Here is a 19573-nt window from a genome sequence, read left to right as displayed (position 1 = left end):
CGGTTCTGTTCAGGTTTCTCTGAACCTTGGTGTTCTCTAGAGAACCGACGCACGTTTCCACCAGTTTTTGAGAACCAAGCAGCGTCATCATCGGTGGGCGTTACTTAACGAAAGTTAAGAGTAGTGATATCATGGCGAAGTGTGTAGATTATATGCGAGCATTTGTGCTGCTGTTACAGATGTCTGTTTTTATGTAAAAAGCATCGATCTAACAATCGGTGATAAGAAGACGTGACGTGTTTGTCTCAGTTGTTGTTTTCTTTAGTTCATTGACATGAGAAGCGTTTTGCGCTTCGGTTTCACCGCGACTCTCGGCTCAAATAGCCGGTTTACTCAGCGCTCGACTCGAGCGGTGAAAGATCACTGAAGTTCCACAACACGAACTTCCATCTGTGTGAAATAACCATCAAATCTACTCTAAAATACAACATGTATCTGTGTTTAGCTGGATTTACTTCACGTGTGGTGTTATGCAGCTCGGGAAGTTGAAAAAGCTTCACGCTGTATTTTTCACGTTAAGCGTTTTTCGATCTGTCCGGGTCACGTTTACCACGTTATATCACACAATTCACCCTTTTAAAGGCGCTTTGAAAATATCAGCGGCAAACTGGCTCAAAATTTAATCAGGTGAACTTTAAAAGATAAAAATGCAGCATTAAGCTCCATACGAGACCCCGGCTGACACCATTGTTGCTGTCGCTATGCTGTACAACATGACGCGCCCACAGATGGACGTCAAGGTTCGGCCTGAGAAAACAAAGTATTCTGTGGTGCCAGATTGGCCCGCTAGTTCGCGGTCTGGAACCTCTTTTTTCCAGTGGAAACACGCGGAACCGGTTCATAATCAAGTTCGGGAACCGGAACCCGCGTCGGTGGAAAAGGGGTATCAGTAAGTCTTTGCTCCAGCATGGGAATTTCTCTTTATTTTTTTTCTGATGAGATTGCTGGACAACACACACTAACACACCACCACCATGTCAGTGTCACTGCAGTGCTGAGAATGATCCACCACCTAAATGATACCTGCTCTGTGGTGGTCCTGGGAGAATCCTGACCATTGAAGAACAGCATGAAAGGAGGGTAACAAAGCATGTAGAGAAACAGATGGACTACAGTCAGTAATTGTAGAACTACAAAGTGTTTCTATATGGTAAGTGGAGCTGATAAAATGGACAGTGAGTGTAGAAACAAGGAGGTGGTTTTAATGTTATGGCTGATCAGTGTATGTGTATATGACAAATAAAGGCACTCTATTCTAGTCTAGACAGTATGGAGAAACACCTTTTGATTTGTAAATGGGGTTACATGAAGCCAGATGGCAGAGAATGAGGGAAAAAATAATAATGAGGAACGATAATTAGAAGAACGCTGTCACCTAAAAGTATGACACCATGTGTTGTACGAAACGTCTGTAATCAGTGTGGAAATCTATTTCTACATAAACACCTGTCGTGCATGACTCTCTGGCACACTTCATTTACTCTTAACACTTCGTTTTCACCCCTCAAATCCCCCCTTCTTCCACAAACGTCAATGTGGGGAGCTCTGACTGTAAAATTCTCACTAATTAATCTCTGACACTTGGAAAACTGTACGTGGATCCTCCATCGCTGACGCTGGCTGCAGCCGACCTGCTGCCGGTACACAGCTAACACGTTTCGATGTGAACTACCGTGATGTCACGTGTCAGATGCGGAAAGCGGAGGCGTGCGAGCTGAACGGGAGCGGTGAGAGACGGCATAAGGGAGATGTCAGATCTCTCCCCCTGCACTGTTCGTCTTCTTCCTCTCGCACAGTCGGCTCCTCAGTACCAGCGTGCCTGGAAACAGCGCTATATTTATAGTCTGATGAAGACGGGGAGAAGTTCGGCGCTCTGTGCTTGACTTTTTCGCCTCGTGGCATTTCTGCCAGGCCAACATCCGGCACGAGCTAATGAGGCAGGACTTAGGAAAAGCAGGAGGCAGAGGAAATTCTCATCTCACCAATGTCAGATTACTGAACTGAAAATCCTTTGAAAATGCATTAAAGAGATCAGATTTAGTCCGGGTGTTGAAATATTTATCGTCCGCACAGAAGGTGTGCAAATCATGCCGAATTCATATCTGCTACGACTCATGAGACGTTATAAATAAAAGATAGCTGTGAATGAGAAAGGCTGAATGTGTGAGGACTGGAAGGATATGACCACAGGGGGAAATTGTATGTGGGTGCTTCTCGGCTGCAGACTCACGGAGACGGGTATGAATTGCGAGATGGATGAATGAAGCCGGACGCAGGAACGATTTTGAAGAAAACCTCCTGGAGAGTGCACACGATCACACACTGGGGTGACAGTTCACCCTCCAACATGTCAGTGAACTCTGGAGGTTTCAGGGCACGTCTGGGAATGTCCATGTTCGGTAAAGCAAAAATCCAGACTTAAGCCTCATCACAGAGGCTCACTATCCAATCTGATGGGGCTAAAGAAAATCTGCCATGAAAAATAGGATACACTGCCTAAATCTAGGTGTCCAAAGCTTGTAGAATCATATCTAATAAAGCAGCGGTCCTCAACTTTTTTGCACCACGGATCGGTTTCATGTAAGATATAATTTCACGGACCGGCAGGGGCAGGGGGATTTGAAATAGAACTATAATACTCACAAATTTGTTTTTTTACTAATGCTCCCACCTAGTGGTGATTGGAGACAATAACACCAGTAAAAAAAAGCAGTGTTTTCATTGCTGATGTAGCGATCTCTAATTATTTATTCTTTCTGTGTGGCCCGGTAAGAAATGACCCACGGACCGGTACGGGTCCACGGACTGGTGGTTGGGGACCACTGCAATAAAGCACTGCCAAAGAGTCTTTTAGAAAGTATTGAATAAAGTGTCTGAATACATCTGTGAATAAGAGCTTTCAGTTTATTTTTATTTATTTATTAATTTGCAACAAACTTTGTTTCATTTAATCATTATAAGTGTGGACTGATGTGTATAAATGGCAGTTATATCCGGGCCATACTACCAAATGGGTGCTATTTCCGTCACCAAGAAATTATATGTATACATGGATCTGAAAATGCACTTTTTTTAAATGGATCCTTATTGAAAATTTTGGATATATAATTTAAAACATTCATTAAAAACTCCCTATAACAATAAAAAGTAATGTCCCAACACTCTAACACTATACTTTACAAGGAGATATAATGAGTAAAATCTTTTAAAAATGCTTTTTTTTCCCCCTTGTATTGTTTGGTGACTCCATATCCCATCTACTGTATGTTTTGCAAAAATTTTTTGAAAAATTCTAGAAGTTAAATTTTCAACAGAAGTGTACATTATTTGTATCTACTAAAGACCACAGAAAGACCAAAAGTACCCCCCCCCCCATATATTTGATAATATTTGAATTCTGACTGACAAGATTAATCTCAACGTACATTCCTGTTACCCATTTTTTTCTTAGTTGATTTTTGTTTATTTTAATTTTTTTTGATAAATCACTAAACTGGGCCCAGTGTTTTCCATGCTGCTATATATCATGAATTTACTAATTTTATGTTAAAAACCCAGTCCTGTTACTTTTAGTCCTGTTACTCATATACAGCTCATCTTCCTTTTAAAAACCTTTTGAAAAATTAAGCAAAGTTGCCTGAGATTGACCAATACAAATTCTGAGTAGTTAAGTATGTGTGTTACTAAGTTCAGTGTTGAACAAAGATTTAAAAAATGAAGTTTAATTTAATCAAGTTACTACACGCACATGGCACCCATTCGGTGGAATGGCCCATCCATACAAATACAAAAATCCATAATCCAACAGTCTGGGGGTATGAATACTTTCTGAATCTACTTTTCATTGTCCCAAATTGCACATAATATTAATTTATTTATCTACAGCAGGGTTGTCCAAACCTTTTTTGTTGGGGGCTAAATTGAGTAACTGAATACTAACTGCATACTAAGAATTACACTCTATTTTTATTTGAGTGACTAGTGACATGACAGTGTAAACTAAGAGTTGGGGAGGAAAAGATGAGTAGCAATTCAGATTTGTTTTATGCCACAGCAACACCCAGAGTTCAAACACTGCAAGCAGTTTTTTTTTTTTTAAACCTGCTTAATAACACGACAACTTTAATTTCATTTGGGGCAGTGGTAGCCTAGCAGTTAAGGTATTGGACTAGTAATCAAAAGGTTGCTGGTTCCCCCACTGTTGGGTCACTGGAGCAAGGCCCTCAACGCCCCAATTGCTCAAACTATATTCAGTCATAACTGTAAGTCGCTTTGGATAAAAGCTTCTGCTAAATGCCACAAATATAAATATTTCTAAAATACCTTGCAGGCCGTTTCAGAAATGGTAAATGATCAACAGGCTGTAGTATGGACATTCCTGATCTACAGTTACCCTGTGATGCCAATTAAGATAGCTGTGGGTAAAGAAACACTGGGCACATGGCAAAAACACATTTCCTCACTGATATATAAAACCAATGTAAAGCAGCAGTCATCTTTCTGCATGTTTTCTTTAAAGATGGGATAAAGTACTAGAATACCTAGAGGAAATCCTCAGGGAAAACATCTCACAAACTTCACACAGTGACCAGAAATATGATACCTGAGAAATCCTCGCTACCTGCTGTGCAATGGGATGATAAGTTAAAGTAAAACAATTAATAATAGATAGTAATTTAAATAATGGTAGCAAATTGTTTAAGGATTTACCAAATTTACTGTGATTTAAATTTTCTGATTCAATTTCTACTTTTTTTCCTCCTTTATCCTCCAATCTAGTCATATCTAATTACCCAGATATAACACTTCTCAATGCTGCAGCCCCCTACAATGAGGAGTGCTCTACCCTACCTAGGACTGCTTGGTACTGCCTGATTCACAATTTGCACATGGTACTGTTTTTATTTGCACAGCTTTAAATTGCACAATGTCTGTAACTGTACCTTTAGGTTCCCACCCCTTTTTTTTTGTTTTTGTCCTATTAGATGTTTTACATTCTTATTTTTTATATTATTATATTTTATTTTATTTTCTATATATATTTTAGATTTTATATCTTGTGTATTACATTACTGTCTTAAATTTTTATTCTTTCCTGTACCTCATTGTAATGTCGTTCTGTGATGTTTGTAATAATTGTAATTGCTGCTGCGACACCACAATTTCCCTTCGAGGATCAATAAAGTAATCAATCAATCAATCAATCAATCAATCAACACATGCCCTCTTGAGATGTGTATAATAGCCAACTGCTTCTTTCGCCTACACGAGGTGAGTTCACACAGGGATCAGTATTGCATATGGAGAGTCACACACTGATCGCTATTATTCCCTGACTGCCAGGTGAGGCCCTCAGAAATGGAGTAGAGCTGAGATTTAAACTTCAGAGCATGAGAACTCAGCAGTACTAATCAGTAAATTACTGATTTAATGTAGACTGGCAAATAGTAAAATCAATGGCAGCTAGCTACTATCAGCATTGGCACATTAAAGCATTAGCATGGAAGGCTGAGAAGAAACCCAAAATAAATCTTATAGACACTAAAAGTACATTAAAAATAATCTTAGTAATTTACTTAAATTAGGCAAACATTTTATAACAGACCAATTTTCTTCAGATGACACTGACAGTAAAAGTGCTATTAGCTAGCTGTCATTAGCATAGCAGCTGAAAGCTTATTTTTACAGAGTGATGTTGATATCTGATAATTTGCCTGTCGAATGTCATTTGTTTTGCACTGCAGCTTTTAAGCTCATCATGATGTAAAATTAGCTTGGCTCTTATGACAAATTTGTATTATTTATTTTTAAGTTTCCCTGTTAAACCTGGCATGAAACCGTTGTTCCATGTTTTAATGGGAGCCATCAAACAAGTCCTATTTAAATGAGCACCAGCTGTAGTCAATTATAATTACTAATGAGAAATTACAAGACCACACCACAAAGTAAAAATTATAGAACTTACTACACAAATAAATGTTGTGTTTATATAGTCACAGAAAAACAACAGTTGCAGAATTTATTACAATTACAAATGTCGCTGTATTTTAACTGGCCATAAGTTCTGGGTGACTGACTTACTTGTGGGTCTCTGTAGAACTCTGTTTGACAGCACCCCCTCCACCTGCTTTTGGCTCGAGCACCATCACTGCAGGCCCGTCCACCCAGCCCAAGCCATTATGAACACCAATGTGCAGCCTCCGCTCCTGTACCACCACAGACCGCACCTCCACACCCAGATTCTGAGCAAAAGAACACATGTATATACATATATCAACAAAATGATACAGATCTCACTTTTTCTATGTTAAAGTTGTTAAAATATGTGTTATAAACATGTCTTAGTATTTCATACACATTACTTTATTTCCCATAATCATGCAATTTAGTATTTAGCATATTATAATTGTGCATTATTCATTATGATTTTCTATCTCTTCTCATAATGCCAACGCAGAATCTAATGACTTTTTTTTCCTACAATGACATTATCATCTCGAATATAACCAAGCACCCATACTTTTGACTTTGTAACTTATGATTATGACTTACATAGCAAAAAAAACAAAAAACACCCTTATTCTCAGGATATCATAATTATGCAATTTAATAATCATGAAAAAATGTGAAAAATCTTCTTAATATTTATAATATATACTCCCAATACGTCGAATGTGATCTACCAGTCGATCGCACAGTGCACGCTGGTAGACCGTGCCTCATTCAAACAGTCCAACATGATTGACATGAAATATGGACTCTTTCTTTAATTTGCAGTTTGTTACCATAGCTACATCTCAGCCCGCCTAAAGCACCGCTAATCTAGAAAGTTTTCATTAATCAGTAGCCAGTTTGTGCATTTTTCCTTTTGTAAGCTACACTGTTTGTGAAGAAAGCGTGCAACCAAGCACAAAGAAACCAAAAACAGTTCGATTCGGGCAACACCACTGCAGAGACGGCTGTTTCGTTCATACGTGGAAGACGCTGATGGAGAATATTCAAATCTCATGTTACCAACAGAAGTTTTAACCCTACAATCTGACATTTATTTGAAGTCAAGGGCCTCTGCAGGACAATTTTGGAACTTGCTGGCTAAGGAAAAATATCCAAACCTAAGAATGTGTGCCACATGTTTGACAGCATTTTTTGATCAACCTACTTGTGTGAATCAGCCTTTTTCCACACAAAAATAATCAAGTCTAAATATCGGTCCACACTTACTGATGAACACTTGGAAGCTGCTTGAGAATTGGCATCAGCAGCTACTGTCCAGACTACATAAACCTGGCTGACCCCATTCAGTACAAATTATCAGAATAAGGTTAGAGTGATATATATACAGTATATGATATATATATATATATATATATATATATATATATATATATATATATATATATATATATATATACAGTGTATCACAAAAGTGAGTACACCCCTCACATTTCTGCAAATATTTTATTATATCTTTTCATGGGACAACACTATAGACATGAAACTTGGATATAAGTTAGAGTAGTCAGTGTACAACTTGTATAGCAGTGTAGATTTACTGTCTTCTGAAAATAACTCAACACACAGCCATTAATGTCTAAATGGCTGGCAACATAAGTGAGTACACCCCACAGTGAACATGTCCAAATTGTGCCCAAAGTGTCAATATTTTGTGTCACCACCATTATTATCCAGCACTGCCTTAACCCTCCTGGGCATGGAATTCACCAGAGCTGCACAGGTTGCTACTGGAATCCTCTTCCACTCCTCCATGATGACATCACGGAGCTGGTGGATGTTAGACACCTTGAACTCCTCCACCTTCCACTTGAGGATGCGCCACAGGTGCTCAATTGGGTTTAGTCTATCACCTTTACCTTCAGCTTCCTCAGCAAGGCAGTTGTCATCTTGTAGGTTGTGTTTGGGGTCGTTATCCTGTTGGAAAACTGCCATGAGGCCCAGTTTTCGAAGGGAGGGGATCATGCTCTGTTTCAGAATGTCACAGTACATGTTGGAATTCATGTTTCCCTCAATGAACTGCAGCTCCCCAGTGCCAGCAACACTCATGCAGCCCAAGACCATGATGCTACCACCACCATGCTTGACTGTAGGCAAGATACAGTTGTCTTGGTACTTCTCACCAGGGCGCCGCCACACATGCTGGACACCATCTGAGCCAAACAAGTTTATCTTGGTCTCGTCAGACCACAGGGCATTCCAGTAATCCATGTTCTTGGACTGCTTGTTTTCAGCAAACTGTTTGTGGGCTTTCTTGTGCGTCAGCTTCCTTCTGGGATGACGACCATGCAGACCGAGTTGATGCAGTGTGCGGCGTATGGTCTGAGCACTGACAGGCTGACCTCCCACGTCTTCAACCTCTGCAGCAATGCTGGCAGCACTCATGTGTCTATTTTTTAAAGCCAACCTCTGGATATGACGCCGAACACGTGGACTCAACTTCTTTGGTCGACCCTGGCGAAGCCTGTTCCGAGTGGAACCTGTCCTGGAAAACCGCTGTATGACCTTGGCCACCATGCTGTAGCTCAGTTTCAGGGTGTTAGCAATCTTCTTATAGCCCAGGCCATCTTTGTGGAGAGCAACAATTCTATTTCTCACATCCTCAGAGAGTTCTTTGCCATGAGGTGCCATGTTGAATATCCAGTGGCCAGTATGAGAGAATTGTACCCAAAACACCAAATATAACAGCCCTGCTCCCCATTTACACCTGGGACCTTGACACATGACACCAGGGAGGGACACATTTGGGCACAATTTGGACATGTTCACTGTGGGGTGTACTCACTTATGTTGCCAGCTATTTAGACATTAATGGCTGTGTGTTGAGTTATTTTCAGAAGACAGTAAATCTACACTGCTATACAAGCTGTACACTGACTACTCTAAGTTATATCCAAGTTTCATGTCTATAGTGTTGTCCCATGAAAAGATATAATGAAATATTTGCAGAAATGTGAGGGGTGTACTCACTTTTGTGATACACTGTATATAGGGTATCAAACTAATTCAATTTAATAATAATGGCAACATTTTAATTCTATCTAAAATAAGAGACACTAATATGACGCCAAATCAATAGAAGGCATTCTCTCTCAGGTCATATTTTAATTTTGACCTTACTGTTAGAATAATATATACTGGAGGAGCTTAAGTGCTTAAGTGGCGCAGCAGTGAACTATGCTTGACCATTACTGCTGGGATCCAGGGTCCAAATCCCCCAGTGGGCCTATGTGCTGGTCAGGCATCTACATACAGAAGTGTCTGGGGATCAGTTCCCAACATATAGACAAACTGAAACCAAACGCACATTAGAGGAGCTGATGAAGCATCCTGCATATGCTCTGTGTGTGGTAAGCCTGAAGCCACAGCTCTTGTAGCAACCCCGGTTTGTTTAATCCTCGGAAGGGAACGGGGTAAAGTGGAAGTGTCATGGCTGCATGGTTATGCTGAGCTCCTGTCAGCTCTGTCCTCTGTATACTGAGCTCTATCGATCGTCTCTTTGCTTGGCCACTGATGAAAGCAGAGCTTTTTTTTCTCCGAGAACAGTCTGGTGCACTCGCAGCAGAGAGAGAGAAAAAAAACGTAATGGAAATCAGTCCGAAAAAAAAGAGCCACATTTGCATATTTATGTAAACCAGATACATACAGAACAAATCTGTACTGACTCTGGCATTAATCATGTCCATTTTTATTAGCGTCTAATCTATATAGTTTTGTCAGACAAATATTGTCCCTCCAGGGATGTGGTGAATTATATGAGATTTACATAAATGGAGAGAGATAAAACTATATGGCGTATAAAATGGAAAGCACTACAATAAAATGAAAAAAGGTCAGAACGATTTGAGAACATTTGTATTAGGGGAAACAAGTGGCACCAAACTATATAAAAACACACCACATACAGAAAACAAAGCTAACAAATGTCCTCAGTGAGGAGGTCAGGTACTCGGGCCACTCAAGCACCTGCACTCTTGTTGAGAATATGGTGAAGACTACTTATGGCACCAAGAGAACAAGAAGATTTGTTATGCCTATGGTCCAAAAAACACAGAACTGAAAACTTTCCTTTATGCCACTTTGATCCGGGTCAACTTGGCCTGCCCAGCAGTTTCCTACATGCAACATGTATAAGGATAAGATACACTCAGTACACGTCTGGAAGAATCTCTACTCATTATGTTTCCTCATTAATTCATTCAAAATTATTCAAGTCTAAAGCTTAAAGATTTCTCATTCTGTCATCAGATGTGACCAAAAGTATGTGGACACCCTTTGTAACTGATTTAGGTCTTTAACCCCTACACTTTGCAAATGTATGAGGGTTCTTCAAAAAGTGTCTGCACTTTTTCAAAACTCTATTATTAACAATTTTAAAAACAAATGACATCACTTCTCTACATAGTCACCTTCTGATGCATTTTACCCAGTGTTGTACCAACTTTTTAATGCCATCAGCAAAAAATGTTTTTGGTTGAGAGTGTAGCCACTGGTGCACTGCTGCTTTCACATCATCATCACATGAAAATCTTCTTCCCCTTAAAGCTTCTTTGATAATGGAAATCAGTCTTTAAACCCAGACTTTAAGCTCTCCTCCACCCTCACTGTTTCCAACCAAAATATGAAAATAAAAATGCCTCTAATTAGGGATGTCCCGATCCGATCTCAAAGATCGGAATCGGGGTCGATCAAAGAATTTTTTAACTGATCGGTATCGGCTTTACTAAAGCTGATCTTAAGCCCGATTCTTTGTTTTACGTCAGCATGTCCGCTGTGTGGAAATACTTTAAATTGGAAGTCCAACAGCGAAGTGTAATGTCTGCAATGCGAGCGTTTCACGAGGCGGTAGGAGCAGAGCTTCGATCATTACTGTAGAATTTTACTATTTATATGGTGTGTGAGTCAAAGATCACACCGGTTTACAAAACAATAACTTTTAATCCGAGTATGAAAACTTCAGGACCATAACATACAGCTTTTACGAGTTTATGTGTTACAAGACTGAACGACATCTCAGTATCAAGCACTCTGATTGGCTTAGTTATGTAACCGAGCGTCATAGTGATGCACTTGCTTAAAAAAGAAATAAATACACGGTACATTCACAAATTGTCGGGAGCAGAACACTTTATTAACTTATTCTGTTACGGTACCGAATAGCGGACAGCTAGAGTCATCGCGTTAGCCAAGCACGCTATTCCATGCACTATGGAAGCCCCAAAGGGTCAAAACACACTCACTTCGCGTAGAAACGTCCATCAAACCATTGTCACAATACAACCACAGAAAAGTTTGTTACAGTTACAACACGCCTACAAGTACGGTGCCTTATAAGAAAAAAACCAGATATCATTTAACCAAACGATCTACAATTACTACCAATTTGATACGGCACCTAAAAAATAAACACTCAAATACAGCGAGTTTATTATTATATGATAAGAAGAGGAACCGGCTGTCCGCTAACACGGCAGAGATGCTGATTTTTCTCAAAAAGAACCTTCACTTGATTTTGAGTGTTCTAGTTGTACTATTACAATGCTGCACTAAGTTTGTTTACTTTTATTTTGTAAAAATAAAAGAACATTAAGCAATAGCTTGGATGCAGGCAATTTTTTTCCTACAGCACTGCAGAGCTTTTCAGTTGTTAAACATATACATTGGATTAATTTGAATAACTGTAATGTATTGAAGTGTGCACTGTGTGAACAGTATTATCTAGTTCTTATCTAGACAATATCTAGAAAATACAAGTATCGGTTTCAGACTCGGTATCGGATCGGGATCAAAATTAATGATCGGGAGCAAAAAAACGTGATCGGGACATCCCTACCCCTAATGTTGCCGTAACTACTTGGGGATGGTTCTTTTTTTCCATTTAGCATGACTGTATCCCTGTGCACAAAGCCAGATCCATAGACATAGTTGGACAAGTTTGCTCTGTAGAACCTCTAATGGCCTGCACAGAGCTCTGACCTCAACCACTGAGCACCTTTCAAATGACTTAGGAATGTCAATTGCAAGGCAGGCATTATTTGGGACATGGGACAGTGGTAGCCTAGTGGGGTAGAGCTTTGGGCTATAAATCGAGACTGTCGGTTTGAATCCAGGCTCTGCTATGCTGCCACTGTTGGGCCCTTGAGCAAAGCCCTTAACCCTGTCTGCTCCAGGGGTGCAGTACAATGACTGACCCTGTGCTCTGACCCCAGCTTCCAAAAAAGCTGGGATATGCGGCAAAATAATTTTGTTCTACTGAACTCTTGTATATGTATATATATCAAATATAGGCATTCTTTTAATTTACTATTAGTGCCTGACCCCACAAATGCTTTTTGACTGAATGGCTGAATGGGTACAAATTCCCACGAACTCCCTTAAGCTCTTGTAGAAAGCTTCTTCAGAGGAGTAAAGGCTGTAAAGGTTGTCTGATTGTGGAATGGGATGCTCAGCTTAAAGGCAGGTGTATACAAACTTTTGGCAACAGTGATTTATCAGGGAAGGGTAGGGAATATTTGATTATTTTATTTATTTATTTTATTATATTAGGATTTTAACATCATGTTTTACACACTTTAGTTACATTCATGACAGGAATGGTAGACACAGGTTACACAAGATTCATCAGTTCAAGTTTTTAATATCAAACACAGTCATGGACAATTTTATATCTCCAATTCACCTCACTTGCATGTCTTTGGACTCCTGGAGAAAACCCACACAGACATGGGAAGAACATGCAAACTCCACACAGAAAGGACCCGGACCATTCCACCTGGGAATCGAACCCAGGACCTTCTTGCTGTGAGGCGACAGTGCTACCCACCGAGTTGCCCGAGTGTTAAAACCCCCCAAAGCTCGGAGAACATCAAAAACAAGGACAGCCTCTCAAAACGTTCAAATTCAGACCTGCACTTAAAGCATAGTTGATTAAATGCTTGTCTCTGTCTATGAATCGATATCTGGCCATGTTTGACAAACAAATCGATGAAAGAAGACACCGGCAGCATAACACGGGTATAAACACGGACACCTGCTGCTGCTAAGATGTATTAACTGCTCAGTCCGGAGACAGGAGTAGCCAGAAATTGTTAATCGCAGCGTTTGTAAGGCAGCGTCGGAAAACGAACGGCTTCTCTGCGGCGCTTTTCCTCGAGTTGTGCTCGGCCCAGGCCTCCCACTCACTCGCTTCTTCAATTAGCATATCAATCATGTAAGAAGGAGGCATATATACAAGTCTACAGAGGCATACAGCAAACACATCCTACTCTTCTCTGCGATTCCCGCTACACAAGCAGCAAGCAGCAGTCAGCGTTAACAAGAGCGCCAAAACCTCCATGCAACGGAACATAATGCGATTTAGTGCTCACTTCTCGAAGGAAGAATGGGACATTTTTGTGTGACTTAGAACGTGGGTGATGAAACTCCGGCTGCAATAAAGTGCTGAAACAAGCACATAATGACCATAAAAAGTGTTTATTCAACGGTGTAAAAGCTCAGCCACTATGGGGTGTAATGTGGACGAGAGCCAGTCTCAAGGGTCACACTCACGCATACAGCAATATAATATACAGGAATATTATGTGCAAAGAATACAAAGTGAGCAGTATGTATGTATTTTAAAAAAACACCTACAGCTGCAATTAAAGTAGGAACGGATGGATTTCTGAACTAAATACTTATGTCATCTAATGTGCAACACCTAATTCCAGAAAAGCAGGTACAGAATATAAAATACAGATTAAAACAATACATTATTTTTTACATTTTGTAATTATTCCGGTGCAGCCGCCTAATATGCTAGTTCACCACCTTGGAGAGCTCGAGCTCTCGAGTTCGAATCGTAGCTGTGCTACCGAACTGGCCGAGCATCCAGCAAACATAGCTGTTGGGTTTTTACTAACTTTGATTCACATACTGAAATACATTTTTATCCAAAGATTTTATTTTTAATTTTTTTTAGGTTTTTTTTTGTTACGGTCTGGGAAACGCTTTCGTGCCTTGAAAGCCAAAACAGAGAGGATGAGAAGAAGCTTTTTTCCACAAGCTATTCGAGTCCTCAACCAAAATAGCAATCAGGACTAACGTACACGCATCTAAATTTATGTGTATATATAACCATATACACTGCCTGGACACAAAAAAAAAAAAAAAGGTCACACACTCTAATATTTGGTTGGACCGCATTTAGCTTTGATTACGACCCACATTCGCTGTGGCATCGTTTCCACAAGCTTCTGCAATGTCACAACTGTGTCTTTCGACATGGTTGTTAAACAAATGAGAAGCTACTCACTGCATCAGTTAGGGTTAAATAACTTGTTGCCAGCTGAAACATAATCACCTTTGCAGTAATTATCCAATGGGAGGCTCTTACCTATTTGCTTAGTTAAATCCAGGTGGTGACCTTTTTTTTGGCCAGGCAGTGTATGTAGATATACTGTATATGTACTGTATGTGTATATATGTATATGGGTGTATACAGGTTCTATGTATATGTATGTACATATATGTGTACATGTATACAGATTTGTATTTGTGTACGATATTCACACTCTTATTGCATATGTTGCACAATAATAGATCAATATTATGTAAAGTTCTTGCATTGTTGTCACTTTCGCACTCAGTTCACTTTAAAATGCTTCTATTTTTAAATGATATTTAAGCTTTCTTAATTTCAGTTTTTAAATTTCTGTATTCTTTACACTTTAGATTTTAAACATTTCAAATTTATGTGTAATATATATTTTTGTCTACTTTGTTTACTTTTTGTAACTTCTGTGGCTGAGCAGTCACAAAAGCATTTCACTGCCAGTTGTACTGTGCATGACTATATATGTGACAAATAAACCTTGATTTTTTCATTTGATTTATTTAATTAGGATTTGAACGTCATGTTTTACACTTTGGTTACATTCACGACAGGACAGGTAGTTACTCATTACACAAGATTCCTTAGTTCAAGTCTTTAATGTCACACACAGTCATGGACAACTTTGTATATTCAATTCACCTCACTTGCACGTCTTTGAACTGTGGGAGAAAACCGGAGCTCCCGGAGGAAACCCAAGTGAACACGGGGAAAACATGCAAACTTCACACATAAAAGATCCAGGGCCTTCTTGTTTTAAGGCAACAGTGCTCCCCACCTAGCCACTGTAACCGTATATCCAAGGGTACCAAAGTTTTAGGGCAGCGTGTATGCATGCCAATAAAAAGCTTTGTAAACTTTGACTTCAATCACAGTTTCAGATTTTATCTCCAGTAATGTACTAATTCTTAGTTTAAATGTAAGTACTAAATAAATAAATGACAGAAAAGTCAGAGAATGGTGGTGGGGTATCTCATTACACACCAGTGGTACCGCATTTTATTGGTGTTCTTTTTTCTTTCTCTCAGTTGTATTACTCTCTTTTCTCTCTACTGTCACAAATGTGGTTTTCCGCCCCCAAAATATGAATATTTTAGAGCTAGGGAGCTTAAAAGGAACAATGAAATGGCCTGCAGTTAAATTATACCCTATTTTCTCCACCAGAGAGAAAGCACAAGATAGAGCGGGTGACTTGGAGCAGACAGCGAAACGAAAAAGCAAGATAATGAGCAGGAGAGGAAAAAAAAGAGAATACGAGACAACAATATTGTGAAAGAGACGTGGGGGGCTTTTTATGAATGCAGTGCCACAGAGATTCCAGTAATGATGACGCTCATCCTCCCACCACGGCTTCTGTGAAATGTTTCGGCTCAAAAGATTGTGCATCATTAAGTTTATCAGCAGTTAGAGAAGATCATCTGACCAGTCCACTGCTTCTGACAAAACTCCAGCCTGGTAAAGATCCAAACAGCAGCTAAGCAAGAGTTACCAAGCGAGTGCAAACGTTTCCAGTCATGAGTAGAGTGGCGAGATACTTTAGCAGTCCACAGTAATCCAAACCAGGCTGCTATCACAGAGCTGTAAAAGGTCCCTCAGCCCAGCTATCTTCTTCTTTAGCTTTATGTATTTCAGGAAAATGTTTTCATGCCAACCAAAAAAGACTTACGTCTCAGTCCAAACAGGCTTTGATGTGACTTGGCAGACGCCTTGAAAGATGCCTCTTTATAATAGGATTTGACAGCAACCGGAGTAAAGGCATGACAGAAAATGTGCTCACATTGGCCTTTCTTTGAAATGTGACATACTTCAGTTTTGTGCTGATCTGGGTTTTTTCCCAGATCAGCACAGAACTGAAGTATGATATATGGGGCTGAAAATAAAGCGAACAATAACTCTTAACATTAAGCAATAATGCTGCAGCTTACAAAGCAAAGCTCGACTTAGCAAAAAAAATTAAAAAAAAATTAATAATAATAATAAATTAATTAATAAATGAATTAATGTAATATAGCATTATAAAATAATACATTAATTATAAATTATATATATATATATATATATATATATATATATATATATATATACACAGTGTATCACAAAAGTGAGTACACCCCTCACATTTCTGCAGATATTTAAGTATATCTTTTCATGGGACAACACTGACAAAATGACACTTTGACACAATGAAAAGTAGTCTGTGTGCAGCTTATATAACAGTGTAAATTTATTCTTCCCTCAAAATAACTCAATATACAGCCATTAATGTCTAAACCACCGGCAACAAAAGTGAGTACACCCCTTAGTGAAAGTTCCTGAAGTGTCAATATTTTGTGTGGCCACCATTATTTCCCAGAACTGCCTTAACTCTCCTGGGCATGGAGTTTACCAGAGCTTCACAGGTTGCCACTGGAATGCTTTTCCACTCCTCCATGACGACATCACGGAGCTGGCGGATATTCGAGACTTTGCGCTCCTCCACCTTCCGCTTGAGGATGCCCCAAAGATGTTCTATTGGGTTTAGGTCTGGAGACATGCTTGGCCAGTCCATCACCTTTACCCTCAGCCTCTTCAATAAAGCAGTGGTCGTCTTAGAGGTGTGTTTGGGGTCATTATCATGCTGGAACACTGCCCTGCCACCCAGTTTCCGGAGGGAGGGGATCATGCTCTGCTTCAGTATTTCACAGTACATATTGGAGTTCATGTGTCCCTCAATGAAATGTAACTCCCCAACACCTGCTGCACTCATGCAGCCCCAGACCATGGCATTCCCACCACCATGCTTGACTGTAGGCATGACACACTTATCTTTGTACTCCTCACCTGATTGCCGCCTCACATGCTTGAGACCATCTGAACCAAACAAATTAATCTTGGTCTCATCAGACCATAGGACATGGTTCCAGTAATCCATGTCCTTTGTTGACATGTCTTCAGCAAACTGTTTGCGGGCTTTCTTGTGTAGAGACTTCAGAAGAGGCTTCCTTCTGGGGTGACAGCCATGCAGACCAATTTGATGTAGTGTGCGGCGTATGGTCTGAGCACTGACAGGCTGACCCCCCACCTTTTCAATCTCTGCAGCAATGCTGACAGCACTCCTGCGCCTATCTTTCAAAGACAGCAGTTGGATGTGATGCTGAGCACGTGCACTCAGCTTCTTTGGACGACCAACGCGAGGTCTGTTCTGAGTGGACCCTGCTCTTTTAAAACGCTGGATGATCTTGGCCACTGTGCTGCAGCTCAGTTTCAGGGTGTTGGCAATCTTCTTGTAGCCTTGGCCATCTTCATGTAGCGCAACAATTCGTCTTTTAAGATCCTCAGAGAGTTCTTTGCCATGAGGTGCCATGTTGGAACTTTCAGTGACCAGTATGAGAGAGTGTGAGAGCTGTACTACTAAATTGAACACACCTGCTCCCTATGCACACCTGAGACCTAGTAACACTAACGAGTCACATGACATTTTGGAGGGAAAATGACAAGCAGTGCTCAATTTGGACATTTAGGGGTGTAGTCTCTTAGGGGTGTACTCACTTTTGTTGCCGGTGGTTTAGACATTAATGGCTGTATATTGAGTTATTTTGAGGGAAGAATAAATTTACACTGTTATATAAGCTGCACACAGACTACTTTTCATTGTGTCAAAGTGTCATTTTGTCAGTGTTGTCCCATGAAAAGATATACTTAAATATCTGCAGAAATGTGAGGGGTGTACTCACTTTTGTGATACACTGTATATATATATATATATATATATATATATATATATATATATATATATATATATATATATAAAATAAATTATTAAATTAATTAAATAAAATAGGAAATTAATTAAATAAGTTGTTTCTCTCAGTATATACAGTACACAGATCAGCCATAACATTAAAACCACCTCCTTGTTTCTACACTCACTGTTCATTTTATCAGCTCCACTCACCATATAGAAGCACTTCAAAGTTCTACAATTACTAACTGTAGTCCATCCGTTTCTCTGCATACTTTTTTAGTCTGCCATCACCCTGTTCTTCAATGGTCAGGACCTCCACAGGACCACCACAGGACCACCACAGAGCAGGTATTATTTAGGTGGTGGATCATTTACAGCACTGCAGTGACACTGACATGGTGGTGGTGTGTTAGAGTGTGTTGTGCTGGTATGAGTGGATCAGACACAGCAGCGCTGCTGGAGTTTTTAAATACTGTGTCCACTCACTGTCCACTCTATTAGACACTCCTACCTAGTTGGTCCACCTTGTAGATGTAAAGTCAGAGACGATCACTCATCTATGGCTGCTGTTCAAGTTGGTCAACTTCTAGACCTTCATCAGTGGTCACAGGACGCTGCCCACGGGGCACTGTTGGCTGGATGTTTTTGTTTGGTTGACTATTATCAGTCCAGCAGTGACATTGAGGTATTTAAAAACTCCAGCAGCGCTGCTGTGTCTGATCCACTCATACCAGCACAACACACACTAACACACCACCACCATGTCATTGTCACTGCAGTGCTGAGACTAAACCACCACCTAAATAATACCTACTCTGTGGTGGTCCTGTGGGGGTCCTGACCATTGAAGAACAGCGTGAAAAGGAGCTAACAAAGCATGCAGAGAAACAGATAGACTACAGTCAGTAATTGTAGAACTACAAAGTGCTTCTATATATGGTAAGTGGAGCTGATAAAATGGACAGTGAGTGTAGAAACAAGGAGGTGGTTTTAATGTTATGGCTGATCGGTGTATATATACTGTGTAGGCACTGTGTGCACACTGATGTAATTAATGAACTCATAACTGGACCATGAATCAGAATATTAATGGCCAGCCAGACCATTTGACCAACATCACTGTCTGACCTCACAGGCAACAATTCTTCACATACACTGCTAAATGTGAGCAAAGCCCACTCAACAAATGGAGAGCCAACTTTAATATTAGTCACCATGATTTTTAAATTGGATATCAATCAAACTCATGGTCAGGTGTCCCATACTTTTGGCCGTACAGAAACTTCTAACTCTAAGCAAATTCAGAGCAACAGCATTAGCCAAGAAGTGCCATTGATTTCCTGTCACTTCACTGAACAAATTTTACTCATCCCACCAAGTAAGAGTGCCAGAAAAACAAAAAGACACTAATGGTGGAGATTCAAAGATTGCTTAAACAATATTTGCTTGGCAAGCAAGGTGGTATT

At 39.9% G+C, this 19573-nt stretch overlaps 1 protein-coding gene across 6 annotated transcripts in view; it reads right to left on the bottom strand.

Annotated features, from left to right (window-relative positions):
- The window catches only part of nphp4 (nephronophthisis 4), a 298208-nt gene that overhangs the window by 192913 nt on the left and 85722 nt on the right, over positions 1–19573 (bottom strand). For all 6 annotated transcript variants that reach the window (XR_010013356.1, XM_062999062.1, XM_062999063.1 and 3 more), the window contains exon 8: positions 6082–6242. Coding sequence is in view for 5 of the 6 variants with exons in the window: in XM_062999062.1 (XP_062855132.1) it covers positions 6082–6242 (161 nt within the window). In the remaining variant the exon portion in view is untranslated. The remainder of the gene's footprint in view (positions 1–6081; positions 6243–19573) is intronic.

The sequence above is a fragment of the Trichomycterus rosablanca genome, chromosome 7 (genome assembly GCF_030014385.1).
Source record: "Trichomycterus rosablanca isolate fTriRos1 chromosome 7, fTriRos1.hap1, whole genome shotgun sequence".
Classification (NCBI taxonomy): domain Eukaryota; kingdom Metazoa; phylum Chordata; class Actinopteri; order Siluriformes; family Trichomycteridae; genus Trichomycterus; species Trichomycterus rosablanca.
This window is presented reverse-complemented; position numbering and strand designations above follow the sequence as displayed.